Source organism: Narcine bancroftii, chromosome 13 (genome assembly GCF_036971445.1).
Source record: "Narcine bancroftii isolate sNarBan1 chromosome 13, sNarBan1.hap1, whole genome shotgun sequence".
In the NCBI taxonomy this organism is placed as follows: Eukaryota; Metazoa; Chordata; class Chondrichthyes; order Torpediniformes; family Narcinidae; genus Narcine; species Narcine bancroftii.
This window is the reverse complement of record NC_091481.1, coordinates 9,458,620-9,474,810: the sequence shown is the minus strand read 5'-3', so window position 1 is coordinate 9,474,810 and position 16,191 is coordinate 9,458,620. Positions and strand designations below refer to the sequence as shown.

At 39.5% G+C, this 16,191-nt stretch overlaps 1 protein-coding gene across 3 annotated transcripts in view; it reads left to right on the top strand.

Moving 5' to 3' along the window:
• Positions 1–16,191, top strand: part of chchd3a (coiled-coil-helix-coiled-coil-helix domain containing 3a) — a 187,615-nt gene that overhangs the window by 168,086 nt on the left and 3,338 nt on the right. For 2 of the 3 annotated variants that reach the window (XM_069907812.1, XM_069907810.1), the window contains one exon: positions 12,140–12,275. In XM_069907812.1, the coding sequence (XP_069763913.1) occupies positions 12,140–12,275 (136 nt within the window). Of the gene's footprint in view, positions 1–12,139; positions 12,276–12,501; positions 12,541–16,191 lie in introns of all 3 variants that reach the window. The other variant, XM_069907811.1, reaches the window with a different exon arrangement.

Below are 16,191 nucleotides of genomic sequence, written 5' to 3'. Positions count from 1 at the left end.
CAGGGGAATCTGTGACGCATGATTACACAAGATAAGGTAGGAACATCTGATGGGACTGTGTGATTGTCAAGAAGTTTCAGGAGCACGTGACACCAAGCAGAAAGAGCAGATGGACAGCTCCAAAGCCCATTTGACCCTTCCTATATTGTGCTCATCTACAGATTGGAAGGAAAGCCTGTCTTCCTTGATCCCAAGGAACTCTTTAAGATAAAGGATAGTCTGATTTCTGAACAAAGACACTCAAAAAACAAAGTCAATTTTCATTTTCTCAATCTGAATAAAGTGGCATTATCTCTGAATTGTTAATACACTTCAGTCTAATCCTTTGAGAGCTGAAAATGCAAGCTGAGCTGAGCAAGATGCCATTCTGTGCAAATTCAAAATAAATTGCATTACTCTCTTGTTCTCTTAAGCAGCTAAGTGTAGAGTGTTCCTTTCCGATTATAACCAATGAACTTGTCAGGGTAAACATTTGCAAGGCAAGGTTGTGACAAATAAAAGAAAATTCTATATATATCTACTTGCTCTGATTTCCTCCGAGGACTTTCAGAACATGGTAAATGGGAAGTATAAATGAGAAGGGGCTTTTATCATGATAACAGACCTGATCTCACTCCGCGTGATACATCACAAGACGGGAGCTGAGCGCCAAGTATCCTCACAGTTGGTGGCGGAACATTAGCCAATCATCTGGGACAAGGTCAGCCCACCAGCCCCAGATTTTCCCAGTAGACTTGGGCAGATGATGAAGCGATCAAAGCTGAATTCCAGTACATCAGCAGAACATCATGACATACACCATTCTACATAGACAGCTGGTGTAGCAGCATTAGAAAACTCAGATCTAAATTCATTACAATCATCGTTTGACACCTTTTCTGCCTTATACCTGAAAGAATGCTGCATCAAGCAAGCCTACTTAAATCTGTCTTCTTTGCTCCACCATTTATAATCCCATCCATTTAACAAACCATTTAAATAGCCTCACCAGGCCACTGGGGTCAGTCCTTTGTGTGCATTAGGGGCTGACATGCTGTAATGTGGCTCTAGTTTTGATTTCATGGACATGTTTATGAAGATTGATACAGTCAGGTTCAGTGTTAACTTTTTATTGTCATTGGCTGTATGTCATTCTGTATTGGTTTCAGCATTGATTTATGAAACAGCTGCTGTATGGCAGGCATCATCTCAGCCCTGTTGCTGTCTGCCATATACATTAGACACAGCCGTAAGAGATTCAACCAATAACTATGATCATGTTCATAATAATCTTCCTCTTGGGCTCCATTTTGATATGCTGTGTCTTCAGAGATGGCAAGAAAATGCTTGTGGCAATGCACCTCTTCAGTGTTTTTCCTTTGAAGGCAGTTGTAACAGAAGGCTGTCACTAATCATGTTTGTCAGATACCCATTACAGCATTCTTCGATCAAATTCAGAGAATTTTGAAGCTCTGTTAAATAGTGGTTAATAGTGAAATTGAGAACCATTTTGAGCAGAATGTACACTAACAATGGGTAGAATTGGCTGATATTTCAAATGGCAAATAAATGTGTAATGAGCACCAGAAACTGATTTATAGTTAATTTCATTGAACGGGTGAATTTAGTCATCTGTCCTACTAATTGAGGTTAGATGGAGAGTAGAAGGAACAAAAATTTAATCCTGATCTCCCTCTTCCCACATCCCCCCACCCCCCCCCCCCCACCCCCACTCTGATTGTGTTCTGCACGTGTCTTTGAAATGGTGTGATTCTTTGGCGAAAAACACCATGGCTTTCTTTCGCTATTCGTAGAAGTAACGCATAACCTTGGAAAATAATGTCATGTGTGAATATTGTTGTCTGATCCTCATTGGTTACAAGGCACATTTTAAAGAAGTCTCCTGTTTATGGTACATTTTTCCACTGAAGATGTCAGTCATCTAAAAAAAAAACTATAATAACTTTGTCTGTGTATAGTGGATGCAGATCTTTATTGCACTGGCTGTTAATATATCGAAAATTGTTGCCACCTCTGTTTTAATTATTTGAATCAAAGTTGAAGTCCACTTATTTTCTGGGATCATTTCGACCTATCTCCATTTATTATAATAGTAAATATAATTCAACATGTCATTGTAATTCAGTTCCAGTACAATTCCAATTGGGTGATTTGATTCAGTTCATTTGCCTTTGTTTTACCTCAAAAATATTCCAACCTCTCAGTTTTTATTGTTCTCTCTGTCCTTCCTTATTTGGATGAGGTACAAGTTCTTGATGCCTCACTACTGTTCTTGTAATTAATTGTACGGAAGATCCGGTAGTTATGCTTGCTGCTGCCTGTCCATCTCCATTGCTGCGGGAAACGACGAGCTCTTTGCTTTTCCTACACTAATGCCGGAATTAGCAAGGTAAAGGACAATGAGTTTCTTTGGATCAGGAAATTGAAGTATCAGCATGAAGTACCACTTGATTAAGGATGATGCTATTTTGGTATTTTGTGATATTGGGCTGTATCATGTTCACCTTAACTGGTGGACCCAATCGGAATTGCTGCCCACTTCATTTCCAATTTCCTTAGATGCATTAAAGCAAGGAGGTCAAAGGCTGTTGACAAAGGCTTTCAAATTGTCAGTTATCGGAAACATTTAAATTTTGTTCATGGCTTAAATAATTAAAATAAAATTAATTGATGTATCAAAATTAATTAAAATTTTACATTAAAAATAATGAAAAATAAAAGTTTGTTTTTATTTAACTCCAGATCTGTGACTCCATTCCAACCAGTGGTGTGGTGCTTATGAATGCAACCCATTGTTTGAGTGGGGCCATTGACCTCCTTCTCTACTGTAATATGTGACTGCCTGGAGGAGCATGATGCCATTGGTTTGAATGTGCTCACTAGTCCTGAGTTATATAAAGAAAAACAAGCTGCTTATTTTTCATTATTTTTATTGCATATTTTAATTTATTTTTTACACATCAAATCATTTTACATTATCTTAATTACTTCGCCTATATGAACTGCCTTTAAGTTTTTGTTCCTTGAATTAAAACGACTTGAATCAGAAACAAGCCGTCCAAAGATTGCTCTGGGTCTGGGCCTCTGCAGACATCACCCGATAACCTGTTCACTACACACCACGTCCCATGGGAATGGAAATGTGGATCTCCCTGTCCTGATCAGGCCACAGAGACCTGCCCAACACTCTTCATGGTTGTTTCCACGGCAACTGGACTATAGGCCTGCTAATTTAAATCCAACAATAAATTCTTCATCTGGGCAATTATTGATTTGCTGGATCAATCATTGACTAATTCCTATTATAGAATTGGTAAAGATTCTAATCAAAGTAAGATTTTCCCCCATATCCTCTAAAAGCTTTTTTTCTTCCAGCAACTTGCACTGAAGACTTAAATATGAAATAACAGAAGAGCATTGCCTTCATCTTAAGCAGCTGAGAAGGATTTGAAAAGTCTTGTTCTTCAGCTTGCACTGTTTAAATATTTGGTGTGTTACCCACTCAATTAATTAATTTCAAAATTAATTTACTTTCAATAATGGGGAAAAAAAGGTAGTGTTTTGGACCGTATGTCTGGTGTGTTACAAAGGGGTCATGGGGGTGCAGCATCAGCAAAAATAGTATGGTATTCTTTGCTGTCTAAAGAATGGAGAGCAAAATCTTGGAAGCCTTGGTACAACTGCGGAAGTTTCTTTAATTAAACTACATCTGAGAGCCTTCATAAGGAAGGAAGTGTAAACTTGCTTTCGAATTGGTGTGGCGTAAATGTACTAGATCACTTTCATGAGAAGAGGGTCTTGTCCCAATGATGAGATATTGAGTGAGATTGACCTTTTCTCACTGCACTTGCGAAGAACGAGACGTTGACATTTCTGGAAGGGATTGACAGGATAAATACTGAGAGACTTTCTCTGGTTGGGCTGTGTGAAACAAAGAAACCACGTGCAGAGGGTGAAACATTGAATACTGAAATGAGAAGAAACTTTTGTGAATCTTTGGGATTCCAAACCTGAAAGAAACATAAATGGCCATTTATATAGATTTAGGCGCATGAAGGTAATGTACATATGTGAGTTTGAGGGCGGAGAATCAAGCGATATGTGGATCAGTGTACGCAATTAAAAGTAATCAGGGTTCTAGGGCTGAGAATGAAACAATACATAGATTGGGGAAGGAAGCCAATCATTGAGGTCAAAGGCAGAAACATCAATAATGTCACCTAATTTCACCAGTATTAGCTAATGACCTTTCTGTTCATTGTGACTCAGAACAGCACAAGGGATTATTTTTACCCCCATAATGTTATATAATTTTTTTCTCACATTAAACATATTTAATGTGAGAAGTCAAGCTCTCTCCACCTCAGTAATATGCAGCTAATATCTTCAGTGAAATTGTACATCATGACATTAATAACTACAGGCACTGCTACTCCTTAAATGCTACACTTAGTGCTGTTCTGTAAATCCCACTAATCTTATTAAGAAACTAGCAAGACAAATGGCTTTCTGGAGCTTTTTGTAAGCCATCCATTTTTGTCCTGTTTGATTTAATTTATTTAGCATTATAAATACTAATACCAGAGTCACGGAGATTAGATTTCCTGTTCTCTTTCTCACATTACTGCTCTAAGTGATTTATGTTCAGACATGAGAAGCATGTTTAGAAAATGCCATCCTTATTTTTTGGACCCTAAAAAGAGTGGAAGGAAGATTTACTCAGTACTTAACAGTAGAACAAGGCTAGTTCATTTTAGTTTGAGTTTCTGTACCTATATGGTCAGAAGTTCTCAAAGTACCTAGCTCTGTTTTCACCAAATAATCTTTTTAAAATTTATCCCCCCCCCCCCCCCCCTTCTCTCACCACTATGTAATGATAGTTTTCTCCCTCTCCATAGCTGGCTAGGTGTTCATCATTATCTGCATCACACAGGTACTAGAATACGAGTTTAGAGCCTCAGGATGACTGATTGACTTTTCAGGTCTGAGTTGAGGAGAGGCTGAATTCTTAGAATCTTCTGTTCTCTACAGCTCCTGTGGCTCAGTTGATGATTAGGTTCAAGATTGAAATGGAGAATACAAGGATATTGGACTAGTCTGGGAAAATAGAGTTGATGTCAAAGTTCATTTATGGAATGACAGATCAGGTTCCCTCTTGAATCTGATCTCTGATCTTAAAAAGCCAAACAGATGGTGTTTCGTGACAATTCAGTTGTTTCCTGGCCCCCATGATTGAAACTGATGGTTTTTTTTTTCATTTTTATTTAATTTGAATTCCCTAGCTGCCTTGATTGGATTCAAGACCATGTCTCCAGCTCAATTGCGCAAGCCTCTGGATACTGAAGACATTATCATACCCCGTTGGTTCGCACCAGTGCCTCCTCCCACTCCACTTTGTCTAACCCCAATAATATCATCGGCAAACTTGTAGATAGCATTGGAATTATGCCTGGCCACACAGTCGTGGGTTGTATAATGAGTAGCTTTGTGGGCTAAGCAAACATCTTTGGGCTACGCCTGTGTTGGTAATCAGTGAGGAGATGTTGTTTCAAACCACAGTACTGACTGTTGTTTTCTGATTAGTAAGTCCAGGATCCAGTTGCAATGCTCAAAGGGGATGTTACATTTTGCAAGGCAACCTTTCAATCATTCCATCCACCCAGCATTCTATTGTGGCTTGTGTCACAGCAGTGCAGGGTCGGGCTTGCAAGCTCTCAGTTAGTTAGGGCCTCAATGTTGCCTGGAAGAGGATGCTGCTATTGGTTCATTCACCCTGCCAGTGGATTTTGTAAAGACCCTCTTGAGTACTTTAGAGTGACTGCATGACTCGGAAGGACTCAGGATAGCAGATATTAATGCAGCATCATGGGCCATCAGTTTTTTGGCATGTTTGAAGTTTTGATTTGTAGTCCAACAGCCAAAAGCACGATAGCAAAGATGGATTTAATCATTGATGCCTGCCTTAATTTAGAGGTGACTGTTGAGATATGGGAACCTTTATTATTGAAGGGATATGTTGTACCATGGGAAGCCTGTTATACAGTGAATAGGCTGAAACTTGGTCTTCAAGCCTGTGCACGTGTATGTATTGTCTGCATTCTGCAGCATAATGACTGAAGTTTAGGCGATTAGTTCTGGAGAGGAGGAAAAGCAGGCAGAACAGTTTCACATTTGTTCTGTAGATGGGCAGTGTGGTTAGCGCAATGCTGTTGCAGCGCCAGTGACCCAGGTTAGTATCCGGCGCTGTCAGTAAGGAGTTTATATGTTCTTCCCATGTCTGCGTGGGTTTCCTCAGGGTGCTCTGCTTTCCTCCCAACCTTCAAAACGTATCAGGTTCGTAGGTTACTTGGGGTAATTGGGCGCCACGAAGTCATGGGCCGGAAAGGTCTCTTACCGTGATGTACGTCTAAATTTAAAGTTATCAGATTCCAGCAGAAAGATTGACGTACAGCAGTCATCAACACAAGTCTGCAGGAGTGGAAGCTACAGTCGCCACTGACTCAAGGAATGCCTTGCATTCCCTTCAGTATCTCACCCATGGTTGTCCCATTCATGTCTCACCTCAGGTAGGAAATGCCAGCCAACTATCTCACCACAAAAGCTCTTGAAGCCAAGCCTATCCTCACCAAAGGATGACAATCCTCTCCCAGCAAACATTACAGGACAATGTTCAAGAACAGCTGCTACTCCTCAACAACAGACTCAATCAGGGACTCATTTAAGGACTCTTACTTTTGCACTTTATTGATTTTTTTCTCTCTGTGTTGCATAGTCAGTTTTTACACATATCTTTATTTGTTTGTATGTGTATGTTGAGTACATTTTTTTTTGCACTACCAATAAGGGGTAATTCTGCCTCGCCCACAGGAAAAAGAATCTCAGGGTTATATGTGGCATCATTTATATACTCTGACAATAAATTTAAATCTGAAAATCTAGGTTTTTTCAAATGGTAATGAATGGTCCTTGTTGAGCATGAGAAATGCAATTCAATCCCTGGATTCAGATGGTGATGAAATCAACTATTGCCATTTTTGATCTCAAGTTTCTCCCAATTAAATTACAACCTTGTTACATTCTCCTTATAGATCAATTATTTTCTTCTATATCCATGCAACATTTGAAGAATTATTTAATTTGCTTGAAATTAAAGAATTAATCTCAGTGATTGACAGTTTGATTCAACCTGCACCATCCACATTCTTATTACTTTTTGTTAAAATCTAATTTGTTGTGAATTTATCTGTATCTCATATGAATAGAAGTAACTTAACCATGTGTCCCAGAGCATTAAAGGCTGCTTGTCAATATGTGCTGTGCAGCTGAAGTCATCCATGTCCAGTGTATTTTTTGTACATTAATTCATTCCTTTATGATTTCTCTTGGTGCTAAAGTAAAGATTGTGCTTTTCCAATCACATTTAGTGTGCCTTGCAAGCAATCGGATTTGATCCTCTCTTCTAACTTCTAATAAATTATGCAAACAATATATTTGTGCAGCAAAAAGCCCACAAAGCTTCCAAACATACAGATGAAAGATGACTTCTGCTATTGAACCAGTCATCTTACCAGAAATACCTTATTGAGTTTTCCTGAAGGTAAACCTGCAAATTATGACCTATATGATGTGGATGAGATCAATACATCCTTGCACTCTGGTAAAGTTCTAACTAATGAAAGAGTTTGCTGGAAGGATGAGCCCTTTGCTGAGATACTCACCAACAGTTGGTTTAGGATTGAAGGTGGACAGTGGTTACGGACTCTCAGTATAAGTAGTCCAAGGGGACTGTGACTCATTACCAGACTCCTGTTTTCTGGAAGTCTTTCTTTGTGGTTCTGAGAATGTCCAGTTGCAAGAAGCTTTTAATAATGCAGGAATATTTCTTCAGTGCAAAAAGATTCAGTGACACAAGCTGGTGGTGTACTCTCTGTTCATACAGTGCATCTGTGGAACATTGTTGAGTGTCTCTCTCTTCTTCTCTTTGGCTTGGCTTCGCGGATGAAGATTTATGGAGGGGTAATGTCCACGTCAGCTGCAGGCTCGTTTGTGGCTGACAAGTCCGATGCGGGACAGGCAGACACGGTTGCAGCGGTTGCAAGGGAAAATTGGTGGGTTGGGGTTGGGTGTTGGGTTTTTCCTCCTTTGTCTTTTGTCAGTGAGGTGGGCTCTGTGGTCTTCTTCAAAGGAGATTGCTGCCTGCCGAACTGTGAGGCGCCAAGATGCACGGTTAGAGGCGAGATCAGCCCACTGGCAGTGGTCAATGTGGCAGGCACCAAGAGATTTCTTTAGGCAGTCCTTGTACGTCTTCTTTGGTGCACCTCTGTCTCGGTGGCCAGTGGAGAGCTCGCCATAGTACACGATCTTGGAGTGTGAATTGTAAAGAAATATACTACAAACCTGAATATGTAGAAAACGCCATCCTGGAGTCATTTAGTTTCAACCTCTTCTGTGCCATTTGTTTGAAAGGCATTGGCAATGAGCAATTAAGAGGTGCTGCTCATGCAAGCCATTGCAAAGAGTTAGCTCACAATCAAGGGAACTGAACAATGTAGAATAACTTATAGGATAACAGAAGTTCAACATCACTTCAGAATCTTCACTGATCTTCAGTTACTACACTTGGATTTCTATAAAGCATTTGATAAGGTGCTGCATAAAAGGTTTTTAATAAATAAAAATCTGATGGTGCAGGAGGTAACATTGGCAAGGATAGGTGGCTAGCAGGAATCAGAGAAATGCCTCGAATTGGACTATTAGTTGGCAAGATGTGACAAGTGATTCACTGGAGAGATTAAAAATGGGATCTCAGCATTTTACAATGGACCAGAGATATTGGTTGCTAAATTTGCTTTTGATTCAAAGGTAGGAAGAACACAAAGTTGTGAAAAAAAGCAAAAGGAGGCTAAAAGAGTGATAACGATAGGTCAAAGAGTCGGCAAAAATCTGGCCAATTACAAGGAGGATTGAATACAAAGACGGAGAGGTCATCCTTCAGGGCATTGATGAGACCACATCTGGCAAGTTGAGCATTACGTAAATAAATGTGAACTGTCTACGTTGGCAGAAAAAAATTAAAATGTGCAGAAGGATCGAGGTAGCAGAGCATAACACTCAAAAGGCAAGTGTGCACGCAGCAAGCAATTAGGAATTTTGACAGAATGGTCTTGTTTTATCACGAGTGGAATTGAATAAACAAAAGAATTTATGCTTCAGTTATATCAAGCAATGGTGAGGCCACATCTGGGTGGTAGTGGTCTCTAATTTAGAAAAAATGTATTGAATATGAAATGTGCGTTTAACATCACATACATCAGTACAATCTGCAGATGCACCAAAATTCTTATTTCTGCAGCCACCTGTTCATAAAATTCACCATAATATTGGGATGATTAATTAAAGTATGCTGATCTCTCACCAGATTCCCTTTCAGCAAGAATGATTACCTTTGAATCAATGAAGGGAATGTTTCCTGCTCTAATATAAGAAAATACTGGAAATATTCTGCAAGCTGGCCATATCATTGGGAAGAGAAGCAGAGCTAATGTTTCATATCAAAGGCCCTTCTTCTGAAATAGAGAAAGGAGGCAAAAGAAACATAAGAAAGTTTCAAGGAGGGTGGGGAAGGGGAAAGAGGAAACCTCTGCTGGGTAAAACCAGAGTGAGCCTTTTTTTTTGGAAAATATAAACTGAATAGAAGTGAAATAGGATCACAGTAGATTCTGATCCTCTGGTATTTTTTGGGGGGTGAAGTCTTTGAAATATGAATTTTCAAAATACTATTTCCAGCAGGTAGAGATGAGCTTGAGCAAGGATGGTCAGGCTCTATGTTTCTTCTAATTTATCATTCTTGTAAAACAGCTGATAACTACAAGTGACATGCATGCACGCAGCTCATAGCCATCCTGAATTGAACATATTCCATTTCTACTGTTTCTTCTGATTGCTGGATAGAATGGGTTTCCACATGGAGAGAAACAGATGGAACAATTTATCATTAAAAATCACTCTGGGAATTCAGGTGTCTTGTGCCTAATACCCCATCTATATTGAGGCTCTAAATTCACATTTGTGTTGAAATTATAGCTTGGTGCAATGACTAACGAATTATAACACATCTTCTCTTCTGGATTATAACTTTCAGATACCTTTTTATGTCCTTGAGCTACACAGATAGAATTTGCTTGGACTAACACCCATTTCTGATCTGCGGTCAACACCAACTGTCATTGAAAGTTAGATCTTGGTTCGTTGTTTGGTACTAAAAGTAAAGAATATCTTAGTTTGATTACAAAATGTTTGCTCAGTTGATTATGATTTTATTCATAGGTTAATTGATCTGCAAAGGAGGTGGGTGCTCATGAAATTTTAACAATGCAAGTGAAAATTCTACATTTTGTCTTGGGCCATAGAATTTCTTGATGACATTTTTTAAGGATTCTTCTTTGGGATATGGGTGTCAGTACCAAGGCCAGCTGTTGTTCATCCCTGATTGGCCTTGTCAAGTTTAGAGTGGGTTGCCTTCATATGGACATTACAATGAAACTCAAAAGTCTGCAGACACGGTGATTGTAGTAAAAACACACAGAAATGCAGTGTCCATAGGAGGTAAAGATAAATTACCGACATTTCAGGCCTGAAACAGGAAGGCATCCGAATAAAGTCTTGAGACTGGAGAGAGAAATGGGATGGGGAGAAATCCAGTCCAAAAGGTTTTAATTGGATATGATATAGTGAAAAGTGGAATTGATTTTGGTTCTCTGAAGGAGACAGAGGGAAAAGGGGAGAGAGTAAAATACTGAAAACCCACATTAATGCTGTATACATTAACTTGGCAGATTGAAGCTGGGTAAGTCTAGGACCCCCCCCCCCCCCAATCTGCTTTCAAGTGCTGTATAAAAAGGACAAGAGAGAGAGACGCCGACTGGGAGATCACTTAGTTGATGGCTCTGTCCATCTCAATTGTATGGGTCACCCAGTAGCCACCCATTTCAAATCCCTGTTCCATTCCCTTGCTGACTTGTTTCTCCATGGTTTCATCCACTGCCAGACTGAGATCATTCGCAAATTGGAGAAACAAAACCTCATCTTTCGTCTGGGCACCCTCCAACCAGATGGCATTACATTGACCTCCAGTTTCCTTTAGCACCTCCCTCCCCACCTTCTTCCCCCTGATGCCTTTCCCTCAGATCTGTTTCTTTCTCTTTTTCCTCAGTTTCATTTCACAGAGCCAAAATCAATTCTAAACTTTCTTTCCATCATATCCAATTAACACCTTTTGGTCTGTACTCCTCCCCCTTCCATTCTTCCATCCCCCATTCTCTCTCCAGTCTTTATTCAGATTTCAAATTACATCAATGGGTGAAATGTGTATGTACTTTTTTTTAAATGCATAATCCATGCTTGACATCCCTGGCACGAACATGACTGTGACTCAACACCACCCTACTTGATAGCATTCCTTTAACCAAAATCTGTCTTCCATACTTCACCACAGGTGAAATCAACTGACAGTGATCAGATCTGGTATTTTGTTTGTTAATGTTATAAAGGGTCAATTATAGTTGAGATCTGCAAAAGACGCAAATCAGTGAGTGGCATGGTTACCGTAGCAGTTAGCACAATGCTGTTACAGCACCACCGATCAGGATTCGAATCTGGAATTTGTACGTTCTCCTCGTGTCTGTGTGGGTTCCCTTCGGGTGCTCCAGTTTCCTCCCCCCGTTCAAAATGTACCAGGGTTTTTGGTCAATTGTGTGTAATTTGGCGACACAACACTTGGGATGAAAGGGCCTTTTACCATGCTGTATATCTAAATTTAAATATATTTCAGAACTTTATCCTTTGAACCTGCCTTTATGCAATATTTCAGAACATGATCATTGCACAGAATATGATCTCAAGTGGCACCATATTTAAATAGCTTTTGTTCCACCCAAAATATTGCATACTCCAGATACAGTTTTGGGTGTGTTCATACTGCACTGGTGCCAGGCTCCAGATATGGAATATCACATGTCTTTGTACAAAGTGTTTCACTGCTATGACACCTCAATGCAATCCAATACAGTATTACATCACTTGTAATACTCCTTTTGTTCAGTCTAATCCATTATTTCTTGATCTCATTTTTCTCCCCCAGACGGTACAAGTCTCAACCCATCTGTGCTGAACTCCAAGAGGACGTCCTTCGCTGCTATCAACAGAACCCAGGCCAGACTCTCAGCTGCTCTGCTTTGGCCAAGCAGTATGTTCACTGCATTAACTATGCCAAACAGGTGAGCTCCACAGTGCCAGTCTTAGTCAAAGCTGAAGATAGGCATGCAGAAGGGTTTGGGTCGGCAGCGTATATAGAGCGTGACAGATACACCTCATAGAACTCTGTATCCGTTGTTGGCTCTTTTCAATATCTTTTAACTTCATTATGTAATAGTTTCAGCATCTGGATTCTTTGAGATTCTTGACCATTTTGTGTATCTAAATTTAATTTTTTTTTAAATTCAGAACTTTATCCTTTGAACCTGGTTTTGTGCAACCTTTCAGGTGAGTGTGATCATGGCAGAATATGATCTTGGGCTCCACCCAAAAATGTCATTGTTTTACAGTAAACCTTTCCTGATGGTTCGGAGCGCAGCTTCGAATTGCTCACACCAGCCACGATGAATATCGGCCTCTTACATGTGCTCCGGGAGACTGTAAAGTCATTTGAAAAAAAAATCAGTGTTGTTAGTTCTTAGCTAGTTCACTTTTATCAGGTAATTCCCGTAACTTATTTAAATTCAAACCCCAATGGCGGGGGCCGAAACAACATTGTACTAACCATTACACCATGCGTGCGACCAATATAATTAACTACCCTCCCCAAGTTTACAGATAAAGCCTTACTAATATACTGATAAGACTCTTACTAAGTGATGATAAGGAGAAACTGAGAATCACCAGCTCTTCATCCTGGTTAACACCATTTTATTGAAGCAGCTTTATTCAAACAACTGCTACAAGCAAAGCACGACCAAAGCACTCCGCTTGGCTGAATATTTGCTCTTATTTTCACCATAGGTTTGTGTGTTACTTCAGAGAACATTTACTTTTACAATTTTAAACTTTTATTGAATATTTTATTTATTCTTATTTATTTTTATTTATTTTCCTCAAAAAAAACTTTGCCAGTTGCTTGAATTCCAGACAACGGGTTTTACTGCACTCACCATCTTCTGTGTGGGGACATTTGGTGATGGGCAATATATATCAACCCTGCCAGTGGCACTTACATTTTTTGAATTAATAAATAAAACTTTTCTTTCTCTTCTGGTTGCAGCTCTCAGTTCTGGTGCCAATATGTTTTATAAATACCTGGATAAAATGTAAGGCAGCAATTCCATCAACTAATTATAGACCAATGCTCTCTGTGAATGCTCACAGAACAAATAAATTCAATTACTGCATTAGACTAATTTTCATCTGTTATACTGAAACTATTGAAAGTCTCATGATATCATTAGGCAGCTGCACAAGGGTATCTTAGAATGTAATAAAGTAGGTGAAAGAGCCACAGATGCGATTGACCCAAGTTGCTGAATATATTGTGGTGTAGTTACTCAGATGGAACAAGAGTACTTTACTGGGAAACAAAGTGATCGTTACTAAAACACAAAGGGAATGCTCAGGGATTGTATAGCATTTCAATCTGCATCACCAAAAGATGTGTATCCTTCATTATTCAATTATGTGCTTGTCCTTCCTGGAGTAATGTTCCATATTTTGATGCAGGAGTACTAGAGGTGAATCCACGGACACTCTCAGTGCCTCTGAGGAACTCTCTTTTGCTTCTCTTTCTCTGACTGTAAGGCAATTTCTGCTGATGGCAAATTTTTGTCTGCCTTACAGCAGACTAAAGGAAATTTTGTGCAGTGTTGCACCTGTTTTATTACGTGATAATAAAAGAATCTTGACTTTTTCAAATCCAAAAGAGAACAAAACTAAATGAATTATTAAACATTTTACTGGCACAGATTTTGAGTAAAAGCAACTGAATTCACCATTTTTAAGGAATAACAACATTGTTCACAACTAAATGAAGAAATTAGTAAGTCACTTGTCTAATCAGTGCCACTCCTACGAAACATTTGCATGCTAGATCTTCAGCCGGAGAATCTGATTGAAATGCGTGACAGGCACAAAGTTGTGGATCTTTCCTTCTATTTAACCACTTTTCCTCTAAGACAGTCCCTCTGGTTTTGTGGATTTCATAATTCAATGCGGGAACTGCACTCTCTGGTGTAGCTGAGGTGGGTAGTAACCAATTGGGTGAGTGGGTACATAAGGGTCCACTGTTTGCAATGTGTTCCCCAGTGTACCACCACTTTCAGTAGTCGTGGACCACAGGTTCTCAAAGGTCAATGGGAAAGTTGATTTCCTCAAGGGAGCTATGAGCACATCCTTGAATCATCTTCTCTATCTACCTAGTAATCTCCTTCCATAACAGAACCCAGAACAGTGGATCTATGTCAGGAGTCTAATGGCAGACATATAAAAGAAGTGGCCTACCTATTACAGCTGGCTGAATGTAACATGGGGCCTCAGTGACAGGAGTGATGGCTGGACAGCATGTAGGTTCAGTTATCCTCCAGGAAGATTAGAGTATTTTCTAAAGAGCACATTGGTGTTATTTTTCCCATTGCCTTGAGATGCTTATTATAAATAGTCCCTGTCTTAGAGGAGAAGTGGTTATTTGAATCAGATTCTCCTGCTGATGATCTAGCATGCAAATGTTTTGTAGGAGTGGTACTAATTAGACAGTGACTTACTAATTTCTTCATTTAGTTGTGAACAATGTTGTTATTCCTTAAAAATGGTGAATTCAGTTGCTTTTACTCAAAATCTGTGCCAGTAAAATGTTTAACAGGGACAGGGACTACTGTTGCTGTGGCAGACTGGTTAGATTCCCAACCATACCTTAAAAGATCGTACTTATCCATTGAAAGACAAATTTCTACATTTTTTTATTTCATCTGTACTTAATTTAACATTTCACAAAGCAAACTATACTTGGATCACAAAGGGTTTATTCAATCAAATTGGTAAGGAAGTTGCTTGCCTTGATAATGCACCTCCCAGGTCCTCTGCAAAGGACATTGCATTATTTTAACCTCTCTCTTACCCATATTCCAAAGCAAAACCCCACAGCAAGCCTCTGTGCCATTGTAATTATAATGAATATTAACCCTTGCCTTCAATGCACCAAAATAACATTTGGCCAGTGGAGGAAAAGGATATTTGAAGATCAAGACTTCAAACTTGGCACATTAACTCATGGTCTTCTACACAATAGTGGTCCCTGTCCATTTTGGAACTCCTGAAATCTGGAACATCTACAGCAGGCACATCGATGCATTTGGTTAGTGCTATTTCTGTAAAATACTTAAAAAATGAACTGGATGGACAAGCCAACCCAACATCCCTATCCTCTCCTGGGCTAACATTCCCAGTACAGGAAAGACAAATGGTCACTATCCTTTTCCCAGGATAGGGGAATCTAAAACTAGATTTAAGATGAGAGGGGAAAGATTTAAATGGCAGCTGAGGGGCACCTTCTTCACAGTGAATGGTGGATATATGGATCACTCTTCCGGAGAAAGTGGTGATTTAATTTGGACATACAGCACAGTAAAACAAGTCCTTTCGTCCCACGAGTCCATGGCATCCAATTATGCCCAATTGACCAACACCCCCCCCCCCCCCAGTGCATTTTTGAATGGTGGAAGGAAACCCACGCAGACATAGGGAGAATGTACAAACTCCTTACAGACAGTGACGGATTTGAACTCCAGTTCCTGGTGCTGTAACACCGTTACGCTAACTGCTATACTAACTGTGCCACCCAGAGGCAGGGAAATGGTAAAGTTAAAGAAACACTTAGACACATGGATAGGAAAGGTTTAGAGCAGTGGTTCTCAATCTTTTTCTTTCCACTCACATACCACTTTAAGTATTCCCTATGTCATCGGTGCTCTGTGATTAGTAAGGGATTGCTTAAGGTGGTATGTGGGTGGAAAGAAAAAGTTTGAAAACTACTGTTATAATTGTAACTAATTGACTTGTTATGTGCACGATTTCATAACTCCAGAAGAAATGGACCAATGACAATTTTCTCAAGCAAAATATTTCAGTAACAATTGGGTCTAGACCATTGAT